This window comes from Neodiprion fabricii, chromosome 2, assembly GCF_021155785.1.
Source record: "Neodiprion fabricii isolate iyNeoFabr1 chromosome 2, iyNeoFabr1.1, whole genome shotgun sequence".
In the NCBI taxonomy this organism is placed as follows: domain Eukaryota; kingdom Metazoa; phylum Arthropoda; class Insecta; order Hymenoptera; family Diprionidae; genus Neodiprion; species Neodiprion fabricii.
The window spans coordinates 26,349,199-26,367,835 of record NC_060240.1 but is presented as its reverse complement, the minus strand read 5'-3'; the positions used below and the strand labels follow the sequence as shown (position 1 = coordinate 26,367,835).

General features: G+C 38.4%; 2 protein-coding genes across 3 annotated transcripts in view; one reads left to right on the top strand and one right to left on the bottom strand.

The window, feature by feature from the left end:
- Positions 1-18,636, bottom strand: part of LOC124176482 — a 127,410-nt gene extending 108,774 nt beyond the window's left edge. The window contains exons 1-2 of the mRNA XM_046557848.1: positions 18,216-18,636; positions 14,762-15,290 (exon numbers count right to left, since the gene is read on the bottom strand). Of these exons, the coding sequence (XP_046413804.1) occupies positions 14,762-15,290; positions 18,216-18,541 (855 nt within the window). The 5' untranslated portion in view covers positions 18,542-18,636. The remainder of the gene's footprint in view (positions 1-14,761; positions 15,291-18,215) is intronic.
- LOC124176486 (trypsin-1-like) lies at positions 1,505-7,212 on the top strand. Of its 2 annotated transcripts, XM_046557852.1 has the most exons (6): positions 1,505-1,560; positions 2,582-2,756; positions 3,216-3,360; positions 4,904-5,020; positions 6,297-6,452; positions 6,561-7,212. In XM_046557852.1, exons 1-6 carry the CDS (start codon positions 1,509-1,511, stop codon positions 6,702-6,704), a joined length of 789 nt encoding a protein of 262 aa, XP_046413808.1. In that variant the 5' UTR covers positions 1,505-1,508; the 3' UTR covers positions 6,705-7,212. The 2 variants fall into 2 exon arrangements, with proteins under 2 accessions (XP_046413808.1, XP_046413809.1); XM_046557853.1 differs by lacking the exon at positions 4,904-5,020.
- Position 18,637: the final 1 nt, after the last annotated feature.

Below are 18,637 nucleotides of genomic sequence, written 5' to 3'. Positions count from 1 at the left end.
ATTAAGCTTCAAAATCAATTATTTTCGCTTCAGGCGGAATTCAAATGACAGTATTCCTTGAAGTTCGAGGCTGGTGAGATCAAATTCAATAACTTTCAATAATTTAATTACGAGGTAGTCGAACATGCAGAATTCATCCAATTTTTAAAAATTCAACAAAGCGAATACCAAAATTGCGAACAAAAGCTTTCACATCAATTTTTCATTCAAAATGCCTTTCGAACGGATAAAAATCTTATCGATTCGGTCGATTCGGTAAGAAAACTATTCAAATATTAACTGAAACCTTTTTTTTTAACCAACATAAACATCAGTGCTTATTGAAAAGTTTAATATTCACTAATGCCAGAGTGATAAAGAAAAAGTGTCTTACCGGGACTGGAAAAATAGTTTCCTTGATAAAATAAGTATTTTTGTAAAGAAATAGAACGAGTCTATTATATTTTTTACTCTTTTTCATAATTTTATTATTCCTTTTTCGTTCCATTTTTGGCAAAATCTTCGTAGCTTGCGAATGTATGAATTTCATAAACCCTTAACATAAAACTGTCTCGCAATAAAATAAGTGACAAGCTTTCGACTCTTGACTGGGTTTGCAATTATCGGAGTGCGTGCAATGAAAATCGACACTTATCGCAATTCGTTTCGGATAACCGGGTTTCTCATTTTTCCATTTCACATTCAGATCACAACCATAAGTAGTCTGCAAACATTCACTGGGACTGTAACAATACGATACTGGTATTCGTTCCTCGGGTTATCTCCGCATCGTGTTTACCATGCCAAGGATTTTTTTCGTTGCTCTTTAAAAGCAGGCCATTCAACTACAGACGTAGGCAAGTCTCGTGTAAACAAATGTCGAATATCGCCGACTCACGCAGAAAATTGTATGTAACTTGTCAATCTGCCGAAGCTACACAGACACATGCATGTATAGATATGTAATTAAACGTATTTCGATTTAATTGTAACTGCAAAATTGGAATACTCGTAACCAAGTGTTTGCTCAAAGAGTTTGTGAATTCTGTGCAATAAATTGTGATTGAAACATGCAGATATTGGCGATTAATGAAACTTCAAGTTGACGAAATAAAGTGCAAGATAAAAAAAAATGTCACTTTTATCGGTTAAGCAGTAATCAAGTTAAAATTTCATCACACAAAGTTAGAATCTCAAGTCATATCGTATCTTGTGATTTCGCTTCACGTGTGCTACTGAATCCTCTCACGATTTTCCGAATCACAGATTAATCATTTGATAAGAATAACTGAGTCTTCGTAATCTCTCTAAAGCGTGGCAAACGTACGTTTTTCGCAATATTTGAACCGTGAAGAAGCATAATCAATCAGTATCTGGTGATCGATTAACACAGCAGTGTTTTATCTCTGAGAACAGGCCGCGTCATTTCCCTTATCTGACACAGATCATTTGAACTTTTACGCAACTTTTTTCATTTCTTTACTATAAAAGATCGGCAGTGATTGAATTCTCTAATCACTATCGTCAGAATGTGGCTTCCGAGTGCAATCCTATTTTCTCTATCGATCGCCACGTGTCGCGGTGAGTATTTTTGTGTACGCAAAATCTACCAGAAACTGATACTAAAAAAGTAAATTGTCCAATTAGGAAAATGTGAAAACATAAATTCACAACGTTTTTTAACCAAACATTCGATTTATTGTGCATATTTTTCCAAGTGGTTGAATCATTCGGTATATCATAATCACTGTGTTAAATGCAGCATGATATTTCTCTCGCGTGATCGATATTATGTTTTGCTCATAGGTCGATAGGTTCTTCATTATTTGGAGTAAAAAAAAATATTTACTACCCTTCAAAACCAGTAGACTACTTTACCTGATCACAAACCGCATAACCAATTTTTGCAATTATTGTTAACACGTTTAAGATATCCAAAATTTGTAAAATAGGGTGAAAATAAGAAACCCGAACGGTATTTCAAACTGATCTGAATGCAAAGAAATCTAATTTCGGTTGACGGAACTTTTTTTAAAAACATATCAATTCTTTGACCAGTCGAATTCATCGAATTTTTGAAATTAGGAAAAATGAACAAACTAACGTACCGACGTAAAAGGTTTCGGAACAATTAATAAACTCAAACTAAAATTATATCGTTTGTTGAGTCGCCTTTCACCCCAACTTTCAATTTTCCGAATCGAAAATTCATACGATACGAGCGACAAGAATACTTGTGCACTCAAATAAAAAAAAAAAAAGAAAAAGAAATAAATCATCAAATTAAAAATCATTACCCCCAATACCGATTGTCAACATTGCCATCAACATAAATCTTATAAGTTCTCCAAGAACGAATCGAGTTTTTTGAGTGCTTAGAAAAACAAGCAAAAAGAAATTCGGAAATAATAAAAGCCCGCTGAAATATAAAGAACTGAGTTTAGGCCTGCTCTTATGGCATTAAATGTTTTGATTATTCATACGGAAGAAGTCAACAACCAAACGTAAATTCATGTACAACGAGATGTAAATCCATATTACGAGACAATATATACGAGACTTTATTCGCCAACGTGGCACCCTTAAATTTTCATGTTTCCAGGGTACACGTTACCATTCCCAAGCAGTCTCGGGCGTATAATCAACGGGGAGACCGTTGAACCAGGAGAAATACCGTATCAGGTATCCCTGCAGCGTCCAATGGACCGTTTCCATTTCTGCGGTGGATCAGTCATCAGCGAAACATACGTAATAACCGCGGCTCACTGCGTTCTGGGGTGAGAATCAGAGGCTCAAACTTATTTCAACTTGCGGACCAATTCGATAAACCGTTTTACACAAAGTAATTTTCATTCCCATTCTATTCCACCACAGCGCAGGGTAATTCGTTCATTCAATTTCCTTTCATTGCATACGCGTCTGAAAAGGGTTTTACTCTCAGACTACGAATGAAGATATATTCTCCGCGGAATGTTGAACCGTATTCTTTTGAAAATTATGTTTTTATAGTTCTATATACCTCATTTTTTATCACCAAATAATTACAAATCCATGAATGATACGATTTGAAAACCGAGGATTGTTGCCTGAAATGGTCCTACATCAATGGGGGACGAAATATGGATTACGAACTGGGTTTGGTCCGATTTCAGACCATTTAAACCCTGATAGTTTCGGTCTTGTATAAACATCGCGAAATACGTTGAGCGAGCTCAGTTTTCAATTTCAATTTACAGCCGATTGGCGAAAAGTGTGATCGTCGTGGCTGGAACCAACGACATCACCGAAGGGCAAGGAATCATCAGAAATGTCCGACGAATCAATACCCACGAGGGCTACGACCCAAGAGACGCTTATAGAAACGACATCGCTCTCTTGAAGGTATGGGGCTCACCTGTATTGCACACCCTTATCGTAATCACATTATCGAATAACGGTGCAATGCGCTCGATTTTATTCAACGAATTGTCATTTCCAATTTGAGCCATTGAATGGTCTTTGGTACCTCTTATTAAGGAGTCGGCGAAGAGATAAATGAATAGTTTCGAATCTGATAAGATTGGCAGAAGCTACTCTTCAAAATTCCAACGTCATTTATGAATATTAAAAAGAATTCCTAAACGTCGTTAAATGATCGATGATGTTCTGTGAGTTTGCTTTTTCGAAAGCAGTAGATTTTTTATTTTTATTCAAGGAATTCTAACGTCGGTATAAATATGTAGGCGAGATTCACCGGATAAATTCTCAGTTTTCAGGATTTCATTGACGGTGAAATCAGGTAATTTGCTTACATTTACCATTATTTTCTTTCTCGTAAAATACCGCTTGATAGCTACCAATTTGCTCGTTGAATATCGTGAAAGTACTTTATCCTCAATTTTAGATAATTCTGAAATTCTCAAGCGTTATATTTCACGCGAAATACTTTTACCTTACAGATAACTTCCGCGCCAATTCGTTTCGAAAAATACCTTATCGTCTTCGGGAATTTAAGCTGCGAAATCCACTTGTACGAAATTACATGTGTTGGCGAAAAAGCGCGAAAAAGATTCTTAGGGATGAATCAGCCATACCGTATGAATGAAAAGTTGGAAAAAGAGAGAATGCAGTTTAGAAATCTCCGTCCATTTTGTTTTCGATGATAGTAGTGAACAAAAATTAAGCAACATCTCTGTTACGTGATAAAAATGGATCTCTGCAAATTCGAATAATATCAGCTAACACATGAACATTTTGCAGAGAAACCGTTTGGTGATGAGAATATTTAGAATGATTGGACTCTGGTGTTTTTGATACGATTATAATGTTTGAGACGTATTTCATAACCACATGCCCGCAAGTTAGCTGAAAAAAATTCAACAAATTTTACAATATAGTATAGTTGTAACGCAAAAATGTAATTGTTGTCGAACATCTGTTGTGCCGTATTTACAATAATGTCTTTTTTTCACTGTTGATACAACTATTTGTAAAATTCTTTTCATACAACCTCTGGAGATCTCTACGTTAAACAAAATGAGCTAATACATAACATAATCGAATCAAGAAGACTGAAGTCTGATCATTCGAAACGTTTCAACCACAAAACCTTTTCTGAAATTGTTGATATATTATTGTTAGCTTGTGTTGTTCCAATCAACCCGTATTGATTTTTATTAGATATTAAAGATGTTGTTTCACTCGTGTTCATAATCATCGGAAAAACAACATTACTGGCCATTTTTTAAATAATCTTATTGTCCTTTTTTAACTTTCGATTCAGAAGGTTGATTCGTCCTTAAATCGAATCCAGAATTCCGGCATTGAGTACACGAAACATAAATCTAAATATTGTCTGTGAGTCATTACTGAGCGTGTGTACGTTACCCACGCTAGCGAAAAAAACCAAAAAGGTGAAAAGCAGACATCCAGTTTTAAATTTCAGCTCGCTGAACCTCTTCTGAAAGTACCTAACCTCGTGGAGTACGTCAAACTTCCGAGTGCGTGCCAAGCTCTTACAACTGGAGAAGATGCTGTGGTTTCCGGATGGGGACGAATTCAGGTATCCGTGTGTGTGTGTGTGCGAGGGTGTACACACTGAACATGTGTATTTTACAACAAATACTAACTACGAGTGAAGGATTATTATACTTCTGGCACTCTGTTGATTAGCCGGAACAGCGTGAGTTGACTTTGACAAATGATGAGAATTACGTACGGATTCGGTCACGTTGTGATTACGTTCGAGGAAGCTTGATTTTTGTGTTCATGAGAGAAAAATTTATTTCACTTGACTAATTGTGAAAAAATTATCGAGACGTGTATTTACAGTAAAGTGATAATCGGCGGTTCTTGTATGTATTCAAAGTCGATCATCAATTCGATTTTACGTCTCGTGGTCTTGGATGAAAAAAAATTTGCTCCAGAGAATAATTCAGTTTTAAACGAAGAATCGAAGAAGATCGAAAAAAAACCGCTATCATTTATTACCTAAAAGTGGCGTGAAATATGTTGTAAAAATTTTCGGTATTCGTACTTAAGAGCTGGATTTCTTTCTAAAGAATTTGACTAACCGAAAATAGAATCGGTCTAACCATCATTGATCTTAGACATGCGCAAAGAAAAGGCTCCATCCAGTTAATGATCAATAACCATTGAACGACCATTCCCGTACACTTACTGCAGAGCCTTCATACGATCATTTGTTCATTTGATGGGTCAGGTCATCGCCGTATTTAATCGGTGAATGCCCGACACCTTCACCCGGTAACAATTTGAAGTATATTTCGAATGTCCCAGTGCAGTCGGAATGCAGCAAATACGTTTTTCAAGAGCATCAGTGTGAACTGCACCATTCAATTAATTCCAATCGAGGGGCCATTCACTTGAAAATCCAATCCATCAACACGGATTTCTCCTGTATCGTGTGATTTTCGTTGATTTCCAATGTATAACCAAGTGATTTTGCTCGATTTCCAATGACTTCCTGGCGTTCTAGGCAATTCTCAGTGATTCCTGAATTCACCGCTTTAATAGAACACCAGAAGAAACGACTGGCAATCATAAAAAACGCTAAGAAATCATTGGAAAGCAATGTGGGTCACTTTATAAAGCGGAAATCAATGAAAGCATGTGCCAAGATATGAGCCAATGGAATATTAATGAATATAAAACCACCTCCGCGTGATTTTCTCAACGCAATGATTTCCAACTGTTTTAATTGATTCGATTGATTCCTCCGCGTTATTTCACGGAATATAATATTTTAATCGCCCAAGGTCCTTTTATTCTTACGACGACGTCCTTAACCAAGTTAGCGATGGGTGTGAATTTTTCAGGAAGGAGGTCAAAGCCCGAAGCTTCTCCAGAGAGCGACGATCGAGATATCGGACCAGGAATACTGCACGGCAATTTACCATGAAACATTCAATATGGAAGTCGATGATTCCCAGGTGTGTGCGGACGTGCCTGGCGGTGGAAAAGGATCTTGTCACGTGAGTACAACAAATGTCGAATAACGCGACTATTTGACGAAGCCTGCCAGAGTGAATTACGTCAATTACGCCAGTAATGAAAACTTATTAAATATCTCGGTTCAACAGGGAGACTCTGGAGGTCCTTTGACCGTAAACGGCGAACTCACTGGTCTCGTATCCTGGGCGAACGGGTGTGCTCGAGAAGGATATCCGACGGTCTATACCAGGGTCTCTCAGTTCCTGGATTGGATCGAGAAAACCGCAGTATAGCCGACGTAAAGGGGTTGGAAAACGAGCGTATTTCTCAATACTTTTCAACCATTATCAAAGAATTCTTTTGAATTGCGAGGACATAATCGAGCCTCGCTATCAAATGATCCAGAGCACTTAAAACTCCCTCACTTTTTCCAACAAAAGTTCCGATTTTAAGACGGTGGAATGATTTCACATGGTAGACCCGTTACTTTTAACGGTCCATTTTCTAACCATTCTCCCCAACTTTCGCCCGTCGACTTTTTTAGCACAGCTATACAATCAAAGTAAGCGTTTCACGTGTTTATAGTACGCGGATCATCGAGCTATGTTAAATTTAACCTTGTCGCAAAAATGCGGAGAAACCGTCGAAATTAGCGATATTTTCTCAGCTAATGAATCAAATTCCAACACGTCCTTCGTTTTAAAATTCTGCTTCACGACTGCGGGACATCATCTGTATAATTGTATATACGGTAAGAAAATAAGAAAAGAGAAGAGCGGATATTGATCGCCACTGTGACATATGATTAAATAAAACTGCATATTCTCCTACACACACCTGAAATGGGTTCTATTTTTCATATTCTTCGTCCTCAATTTTTAATACACAGAGTCAGTGTACTGTGACTGGAAGAACAATCGAACAATTTTGTTATTTGGAATACCTTATAGAAGACACGTGGTACAGTGGATACGTCATTTTAAATCCAGTCGTCTGCACGGTAAAAGTTCGCTTATACCGATATGAGTGTTTGTGTATACAGACATATAATACATTTACACAATATCTAGATGCGCGAAAATTTAATTTCCGAATGTTTACAGCGAGTATTTGATTCTGCGATTGATTTTTTTTTTTTTTTTTTTTTTTTGCGACTCCAAGGTTCAATGGAATTCAAATTGAAATTCACGCAGCAGTGAATTCTGAAATATCATCACGTTATATGTACTTATCTATCCAGACACCTGTTAAATCCTATACCCCGATATAAATTTCGATCTTCACGAATCAGTTGCGCTGTATGCGATATAGTTTCTACACTGAGAAAAATTTCATTTGTTATAGTAACTGGAAAAATTAATTCAAAGAGGTATCGTTAAAAAACTGTTTAAATATTGTTGGAATTACGAAAAACGCGGTATACGTAACCATTTTTCGCTATCGTCGGTCGTTTTTTGGTAATTGCAAAACAAAATTAGTTTGTTCGGTTTACTCTACTTTTTTAATTAAATAAGGCTTTGACGTCAATTTATTCTTGCACAAGCATTAAATTTTCGCAACAGTCACAAGAAAATCTTGTAACAGCGATCGTAATGAGAAAGAATAGTAACGGATACTAGACTTTCCGGTAACAGCTAGAAAACTAATTTTCATTTTCTACCTAGAACTATATTTTTCGATTGTAGTAAAAAATGAAAATAGCTGGAACTAAAAATTTATCTGATTGTGAGTGTAACACATCTGCACGGACTTCAGACATACTTCGATCTACGAAGTTTGTATATTCAATCACATTGAAATAACCCCTCGAATTGAGTCCGAAGGACGATAAAATTCGACAGACATAATTTATCGTAGTTTTTTTTTTTTTTTTATAAAAGGTGGTAGAGTGGACCGAGTAGCAAACATCTGTAAAGCTTGAAAATATTTTGCGATGCCTTAAAGCTAGAACCAGAACTTTGTATCACATGACTAAAACTTAATAAAGTCCGCACGGAAAAAAAAATTCTGTTCGGCGAGCTGTATTCTACAGCTCCAGTAACTATACGCACTCTACGGTCTATCTTGTAGTTACAGCAACTATATATTAGTCAGCTCTGATAGCTGCAAGTTGTTCAGCTCTCACAGCTGAATGGTTTTGCTCTAAGAGCTGTAAGTTGCGCTGTGCTCTGGTGCGTTGACATATTTCATAACCTTCAAATTTCATGAGTATGATTTAAATACGGTTGATAGATAATTGTTTAAATAGTCCATTCAAATATGTAAATGACACTGAATAAATAATGATAATAATGATGAAAAATAATAGTAATAGCAATATAATTATACTATTTAATAATAAGCGCTGTGAGCGGAGCCGAAAGATTCTGGTCTAGCTCTTCGAACGAAGCTGTTCAGCTGAGAGAGCTGAACAACGTACAGCTATGACAGCTGACTAACAGTCAGTTATACGAACCATGCAGTGCTCTTCCAATAACAGAACGTTTAGTTCGACGAACTGTTTACAAGTAACTATCTAATATTTAGTTCCACGAGCTGAATTTTTTTTTCCGTGCGTGGTAAACGTCAGGCTTTATTTCACAAGAAAAAGCTTCGTTTAATCTTTCTCCATGAAAAAAGCGACTGCAGCCTCTGTTCTAGATTACGATATTGAAGAATTTTTTCACCGTCTGTGAAAATCGGCTGGAACGATCAAGTAGGACAATAAAAGTAAACAAGCAACTTAATGAAGAAGCCGTTCTCAGCCTGGGAGAAAGAACTATTTAAATACGGTCTCCGGTGACGTTTAACGGAAAGGCCATTCTTACTTAGATGACAGAAATACTTGTTGAAATAACAAGCAATTGATCAAAATGACTGCGATTATTGAAAATTATTGCGAATCACTTGCAATCACATGATAGAGCTGAAGAAACAGCGTAACAAGCGTTGAAAATTACGAAAATCGTTGCAAGTTTTGCGGTAGACGTCAAATGATTTCAATTTATTAAAATTTCATTGACTTTACGATCTTATCACGTAATGTTGTCAATTTCTGCCTCACTAAATAGTTTTCATTGTCTTTGATTGATTTCCAAACCTTCTGGTTAATCTCCACTGACAGCCATTCCACCCTATAGAGAAATCATTGAAAATCGTCTGGAATATTATTCGGCAATCATTATCGCATTATCAGACAAAAATCAATAGAAATCACTCGAGATCAATGTTGACGAACTGAAATGATTAATTTGATTAGCAAGTGAATGTCCCCTCGCGTCTAACACACTGAGAGAAATTTTTAGCTCCGGTTACCGCTCAGTCCATGACTATTTTTATTTTTTACCACGATCGAAAAATATAGTTCTAGGTAGAAAATGAAAATTATTTTTCTAGCTGTTACCGGAAAGTCTAGTATCCGTTACTGTTCTTTCTCATTACGATAACCGTTGCAAAAATTTAATGCTTGTGCAAGAATAAATTGACGTTTAAGCCTTATTTAACTAAAAAAATAGAGTAAACCTCGGAAACTAATTTTGCGTTGCAATAACCAAAAAAGGATCGACGATAGCGCAAAATGGTTACGAGTGCCTCGTTTTTCGTAATTCCAACACTATTCAAACAGTTTTTTTAACGATACCTGTTTTACCGAATTTTTCTAGTTACTATAACAAATGAAATTTTTCTCAGTGCACCAAGAATCAAGAAGAGAAGATGAATGTGCTTGCAAGCTCTGGAGCACGGGAATGGCGGGTCAGCTGACGGTGGGATCAATACGGTAGGTAAGCCGCGCGATCGTGCGTTTTTGGGTGCACTCCTGACCCGGAACTCATCCCCTGGGATATAATCGGAAAAATCGTAACTCCGGCAACGGGGTAGCGTTAACCTGTACTTACGGGGGTGAAAGAACCCGCAACAAAGTGACGCTGACGTCGTGTTGATTAGACTAGTCACCCGTCGGCAATGACGGAGACGAACATTCGACGGCGATGCTCACGAAGTCTGCCGAACCCCCGTGAAACCGCGAATAAATTGTATAAAGAACATCGGTAGGAACGTGAACTGACTTTGATTGACAAATGGGAGAAAATTTAAAAAATATACGGTCACTCTGTCGTTCGGCTGATTTTTAGCAAACCTTCGGTATCTGTTAGCCAATAATTATTTTAGTACCGTTGTGGCAATGTCCGGAAAAAAATTTTAAGTTTTTGTGGCACGATTTGCGGTGTAAACATGTAGCAAGACGTTAACTATTACAAGGTTGCACAAAAATCTTGTGAACTTTCCCGGTTTTAAAAGTTTTTGCTGATAATATTCGTTGAATAAAACGATTTTTTACAGGCACAAAGGTGGAAAAGTTAAATTAATAACAAATTCAGGCAATTTGAGTGAATAAACACGAGTATGCATCGAAATAACAAAATTGTCTTTGTCGGTAGAGTACGTTCGTTGTGCAAGACTCAAACAAGCTAAATATTGATCTTTGATCTCGAGTAATAAACTCAGAACATCAAAGCTTAAGCCGAAATAGGTTTAGGAATTTAGGAAATAGGAATTTCGTATTATAACATTGCTCAATTTCGTATAATGAAAATAAAAATCGTCAACTTTCACCTTTGGCGAGGTGAAACCATCGACCAAAATTGTTAACGCCAGTGTAAACAAGTCGCGTACAGTACAACCCACGTTGTTACAAGTCGTTGGTTTGCTGTGAAAGTGGTGGGAGAGGCCCGACTCAACCGAGCAGAAAACTTTTGGTAGGGATAACGCAGAGAAATCGTGATGGAAAGGATCAACGATACTGCCTCACCGCTAATCGCGCTCAAATTTCCATCGCTTTTCACTCACCCATCGTCGCGTGAATTTTTACACCTGATTTTCGCAAATCAAAGAACTTTTACTGTTCGGTTGAAAATTAATCACGGATTTTTTATGCAGATCAAAAATTCTCGCGGCTGCGCATCTGACGGTACATACATATATGTAAATATTATTCGAGACATGATTACGTAATATAAAAAATGTAGAAAAAAATTACCAGGTTATTTTAATTTTTATTCACGGTTGGAGTTGTTTTACTTGGTGGAACGAGCCACTGATTTAGTTCTTAAGTGTTGAAAAATGTCGATATCCGAGGATTTAGAAATCGGTACAGAGATGAAAAAAGATAAATTTACAGATCGTTCGCGATCGAAATGTTTTGATTCGAGTAAGAAATAGCGATGAAATTTTTATGAAGCTACGAATGTGTCGTCAATTTTTAAATCTTCTGAATTTAGAATAACGAAGGATTATAAAGGATAAAATCGAGAGCTCAACGCTAACAAAAATTTTAATCGATGGTGTTACTAAAAAATTAGTATGTAAAACGAGTTTTGTCAGGATAACGATTTCAATATTGTTGGTGTTGCAAAACAATGTGATACGGGTAACTATCAGTGTAATTAAAGCTGTCAATAATAAACTTCCTGGTTATTTAACTTATTACCAGCATCAAATTAGCGCAATATTTGCAACAAAAATAAAGTTTTACTGACCAGCACAACCAAAAGGAATATATATAACAATGCTAGATTTTCTAGTCACTATGTACAAAACTTATTTTTCTCTTGAATCCAAAACTATGTTCATTGGTTGCAGAAATTGCTATCGGTAAGAATAACGAATGCAGAGTGAGCTTTTTGGGCTTCCGATACGAGCACAGCTCGTGCTAGAGAGCAACTGTGGAATAGCGAGGTCTAAATAGGTAGAAAGGTATGCGAGCCAGCGAATAGCATCGGGTGAGAACTAAGGGTTCGAGGTCCGTTCTGGACATGCGCGGAATTTGCCATTTTTGTTACCGACATACGGGTTAACGTGCCTTTGATGACGAACATTGATCCCCGAGTATCTGCGTCGCCCACGAGTCTCTAATTAAGCCTTTGACTTGCGAAAACGCGTCATAGTTCTCGTTATGTACACACTTCCGTAGCTCGTGCTTGTCCGTGAAGACTTGGATCTAGTGCGGTTGAAGTTGACTATAATCTTCATACTATACCGTATGTGCCCGCTTAAGAACATCAAATTTTACTACGCAAGTTTTGATTAAGCTTGCTGAGATTCCGCTGCAATATCAACCGTTCGCGAATAACGTAAATACTGGTGGAAAGTCAGCTCAAGTTGCGAAAACGACGATCGAAGGGGTTTGCCGAATGAACAAAGTGAAAGCTCGTGAAATAAAATGAAGGGAAATATAGAGTCTAGAAACAGGCAGTATATTCAAGATTTTGAAGAGTACACTGAGAAAAATTTCATTTCTTGTAGTAACTAGAAAAATTCGGTAAAACAGGTATCGTTAAAAAAACTGTTTGAATATTGGTTGAGATTACGATAAACGAGATACGCGTTACCGTTTTGCGCTATCGTCGATCTTTTTTTGGTAATTGCAATGCAAAATCAGTTTCTGAGGTATACTCTACTTTTTTAGTTAAACGAGGCTTTAACGTCAATTTATTCTTGCACAAACATTAAATTTTCGCAACAGTTGCAAGAAAATATAGTAACAGCGATCGTAATGAAAAAGAATAGTATCGGATACTAAACTTTACGGTAACAGCTAGAAAACTAATTTTCATTTTCTACCTAGAACAATATTTTTCGATTGTGGTAAAAAATGAGAATAGTTAAGGACTGAGCGGTAACCGCAGGGTATGGACACTTAGACCTCCCCTCCACTCCTTATTCAAGCGCAGTGGACCAGGGCCATACCACAACAATAAGATGTAAAATTCCCATATATTAAGTTTAAGTGGTATCACTGACATATCGAGGCGTCCTCTGGAGATTTGATAATTGGCTTGTATGAAGTTAATGTTAATGATAAACTGTTTGAAGGAGGTTTGATTATTGTTTGTAAGTATCAACATAGGTCGTCGTAATCAACATGTACCAACTATTGTGGGAAAAAATATGAAATTCCTATAATTTTGTTAGTGAAAACTGTTATTATGTTGGCTATAGCCCAGTCCACACCGACGAATAATTTGCCTCAAAAACTGTTGAGTGTCCATACCCTGGGTAACCGGTACTAAAAATTTCTCTCAGTGTATCAGTAGTTGCAGGATTTCTGAGGGGTTTGTTGTACACAACTTTGTTCCAATAACAACAAAGGCATCCCAAATTACGTGAGGACAGAACCGAAGTCTAACATTCATCTGTTGAGTTCGTTTCACTAACAATAAGACTTCGCATCCATCGCATAGAAACTTTACAAAACTCGTACTATCGTACTAAAAAACTTTTGCTTTAGAAATGGATCCTTACAACTCGTTACGTCATTGTGAATTGTCGATTTGGGTTAAGCGCTGTTTCCTGAACTAGAAAAAACTTACGGTTGTCTGCACAATTGCGGTCGGGCAATGATCGTCATTTTGGAAAGAATATATAGGTACTTTAATGAAATAGGAAGATTTACAGATTTTTAGACGAACGCAAATGCATATAACTTGCATGTCATCGAGCAACGATCAAAGGTTCTGAACGAGGGGGCGATTACTCAAGGAAGCCATACATTTAACAGTTGCAGATCAAAATATAAATTAAAAGGAATTCCGATGACTGAAATATTCTTGGAAGTAACGAAGAATCGATAGAGATTAGTGAAACCATTGGAAATCATTAGGAATTGCTTAAAATCATTTAAGAGCCGGAATCGCGGGAGTTTTTGGAAGTCTCACGACGAATACAAATGATTTGAATTCGTTAACATTCTGTATAAGTTTATCGTGTATTTGCGACGTTTTCCAGTTTGCCAAGTGATTTCGATTGAGATTTCGAATGATTTCACAGCATTCTTGGTGATTTATACCGATATCCAGTGATTTCCTATGATTTCATCAATCAAGGAATCACTGAATAACGCCTGGAACATTCGGAAATCATGAAAAAATCAAAAGTAACATTCGAGATCTATGAAAAACACTTTTGACACGGTATCGAAATCAATAGAAATCGGTCGATATCAATCTTTCATTCCATACATATTCATCATCTGCATTCCGATGATTTCTAGATTACTTAGTAATTTCCAATGTTTCCACAACATTTTTGGTGATTTACACTGATATCTAGTAATCTTCTATGATATCCTGTGATTCTATAAAATCGGTAAATCACTGAATATAGCTTAGGCCACTCAAAAATCATTAGAAATCAGGAATAAGGTTGAAATCAATGAAAACCACTCACGACACGTGAGCGTAATCAACAAAACTCGTTCATAATTAATATCAACGATTTCGAACGATCCGTACGATTTCCAAGCGAACTCCAACCCTCGATCCTGAACGATCAACCACTCAAACACCGAAATGTAACTTTGTCAAGAACTCACCTGTTTCCTAAGGGGGGTAGCGTGCTCCTCCCTGCTCCTCTCGAACCGTTCAAACTTAAAGCTGTTGCTGCGATAAAGTTCGTTGTCACTCTGCTGTCTGCGGCAGAGGCGGCGAGTTAGGGCGCGGGGCCTACAGGGGGCGCATTCGGTCGCAAGCTCCCAGTGAAGATGAAGCATCGCAAGCTCCGCAGTGCACCTCGCCATAGCGCAACCGGCGCGCCTCACGCGACACTTGACGCGCTTTATCCGGCCCTCGGAGTTGCTCGGCTTGTGGGTGCAAGTCTGAAGGGTCCCGGGGACGCAATCGGCGCACTGAGGGGCCCGAGGTCCCCGAGTTTTCACCGCGTGCGAACACGGCATCGCTGTACAATCGCACGCGGGATCGGAAGCTCCGGATTTATGAGCACAGCCTGATTTATCCGGGCAATCGCAAGCGTTCGTCACTTCCGGCGTCGGCGTTACGCGGCGTCGCGGCGTGCCCGAACTCGTCGTGTGGTGGTGACAGGACCCCTCCGCGTTGCACCCGCATCTGCAAAAATCAAATGTTGAAAATCGATCGGTAATTTACTTGCAATTCAAATGAACTGATTTGCAGTGATTTCTATTGATTTCTACTTCAACATGCGATTTTCGTTTACTTTTCGGGTACCAAGTGCACCATTTCCAATGATTTCTTAAATTAAGGCCCCGCTGACTCGGCGTGTCATATATATATATATTTCGTGATGTCAGAAGCGGGGAAATTTCTTTGACGAATCGTGCGAGAACGGGGCTGAAAATCAGACTAGACAATTTTTCAAATTGTAACTTGAATAAAAGTCTGCTTTTGTATCTCAGTCATTGCTAACAGAGATCTATGATAAGATTTATTATGAATAATGACGATCGGAACTACCGACTTGTTCAATATTCACCCCTTTTTACGATTTCAGAATTGTTTTCTTCACTTCCGACAGGGAGATAGGGACGTATAAAAGCACACACGTAATCCGGGAAACGCTATTCAATCAGTTATCTTTCGTAAATATGGAATATATCCATTATCAGATGCCAAGAGTCCGTTTATGATCCACAAGAAGTCTGCCTTGACTTGATTTCAATGGTCGGATCTAACGGAACTGGCCAATGAAATCAGCGGCCAACGTTGAACGTCCAGAAGGGCTGTAAGTGCTTATGACGTCACGAAATGGATATTTACAAGCCAGGTCAGCCTGATTTACAACGATTTTCTAGCTTTTTACGAAATTTTTAGTGATTTATAGAATGCACCTAATGACAGGAAATATGGGGCTGGTAGTTATTTATAATTTCATAAAATTTCTGCACTCGTTATTGAAATAAAATTTCAAAATATATCTTCGAGATTAGAAAATAAATTATTCCACCGTACTAAAAAATTCTTTCATAATTCGTTACTTAGGGGATCTCGTCGTATATCGGTAGAATTACAAGCAAAGCTATAACACTCGGAGTTCATACACCGTTTGGCGAAACAGGAGAAGTGAAAAGCTATATGCCGAATCACCGTTCCAACAAAATTTGCTTCTATACAAAAACCAAATTAGTATAAATAAAGACTGTGCTACAGCTGCAGGATAACCGAAGATATGTGAAAACGCATTGAAACAGGCGAACTTAGACGTATCGAATAACACGAACGGACATAGAAATATATAATATGAATGGTGATTAAAATGGGTTTAATATTCCTGATGAACGACAGTAACCCGAGAACAGAAGATCCCAGTGTCGGTAACTACAGCATCATACTTTGGATGAAACGTTATTGACCTTCTTATTGTGTTGTCAATCTCGAAGAACGGAATTCGAACACAAATACACACGCACACAGGTTTCCTTTGTTCTATGAGTTGCGCCACACTTCAAGCGTATCCCTTTTCTGTAATATGTGGGAGGCTTCACGCGTTATTAAAGTCTGTTATGCAGACGTAGCACAATAAATCATGCATTATCTCTATAGGAATGACAAGGGAAATTCTACTCGTCCCGCATGACGATACAGAGCGAAGCAGCGAGTAATTTGAACCATTTACTGTGGGGAAATATATACACATATGCCACTCTTCCACGGCTCTGATTCAAATCGTCAGGTTATCCACATGAAAAAAAAAAAAAAAAAAAAAAACGTTTACATTGTTCATAAACAACACCTTGCTCCAAATTTCGTCTATAATTGCGGGGCAGCAAAACCAGATGCAGACTGGCTCGTTATTATTTATAGATATACCGTGTGTTATGAAATTTTGAAATACTGCCTGCGTCACAAGTCCAAAATTATCCGTTTTGAATTTTACTGGATGATTTGTAGCGATGCAACATCGAGAGATTGGCGCGTAAGCTTCGTGGAATAAGATCATTCATTTAGTCTGTTGCATGAAGTGGACGCAACAAAGTAATCGATTTATTGTTGAACGAAGAAAAATAAAAAATTGGAGATGTTCAGATCGCAATCGGTTGAAAGTTACACCGATAAAAATCAAAAGCCTGTATATATTGGTAGAAAAAGTAGGTGAATTCACCCCCAATTCGAATAGACCTAGTTCTAGCGCAAGGGTTCTCTTGAAATCAGTAGGGATAGGACATCTGTACAGACTCCGACCCCCTCCATCTTCAAGCGTGTAATAAAACCTGCAGTGAATGAACTGAAACAGCTGTAGAGTAAATTGGACAATCAGAACAAACGACCGTAGCGTAAAATGTAAACGAAAAATCAGTGAACGAATACGACCTGTGATAATGAAGCTGAACCTTAGCAGACAGCCTGCAAGCGTGTCAAGCTTTTTACAAGTATAAGGATAATTCCTCGCGGTTTTCCGCTTGTAATTTTATTAAAAGTACAAACTTTTGGAAATATTTGACAAAATCATATTATTTGTCTTCATTGCCTCAGTTTAACAAAAGTTCTCTAACTCTGGCTGCTAGGTTTAGGAGCAAAAACCATTTAAAAAATATCTAACGATATTACTTTTGCCAATGATGGTGAACACAAATGAAACACATCTCTAATTAATACAAGTTCGAATAACACAAGCTAAAATATCAGCGATTTTAGAAAAGGTTCTATAATTAGAACGTTCACATTGATTAAGCTCTGGTGTTCTGGGACTAATTTTACACGGCTTCCGATCCCAAAAAATTTTCTAACACCCATTTACGAAAGCTCACAGGTAATTAACTTGGATTTATTTTTGCTCAACAGTGAAGAAATTGTTCTTTGATTCGTGTTCACTGTCCCGCATAAAATTACCGAGGATTTTTCATCTTTTCCTAACTCTTGAATCAAACGGACAGGTTCACGTTACACCACTCGCCGAATCCTCAGGATCAAAGAAAAAAAAAAAAAAAAGAAAACGACTCTAGTGAATATCGGAATCTTCGTCCACGGGCGGCTGTCATTGTCGAGAGCAGAGAAACACCTAGAACTCGAGTTTACCTGCGATGCGCCCTCCTCGTCAGGGATCCGCGATTGGTGTGAGGGCAAGGGCGATCCTGAGGGCAGTCACACTCGCATTCACGCGGGGCGGCGGTGCCGGTCGGTCGAGTCCTCCGCACCCTCACGAGGACCGGATGTACCGGACAGGGTTGAACCTGGCAGCCGCAGACTATCGTCCGAGGGCCGCCCCGCGATTTCCGACCCCCGCCGCGCTTAGCGCGTTGGTCCACGTGCAGCTGACACGGCTGCGACGGGCATCCGCAACACGCGGCGCTGCGGCGCCCGCCCCCCGTAGCTCCCTGCACGCGTCGCCACATCCGATCCATTCGACGACCAACGCGCGACTGACGCAGCGAACGCCGCCAATCCCCGCAGCGTGGCGCTAGTCGCGCGATACCGAGTGAACTTGCAGAGCTTGCAGA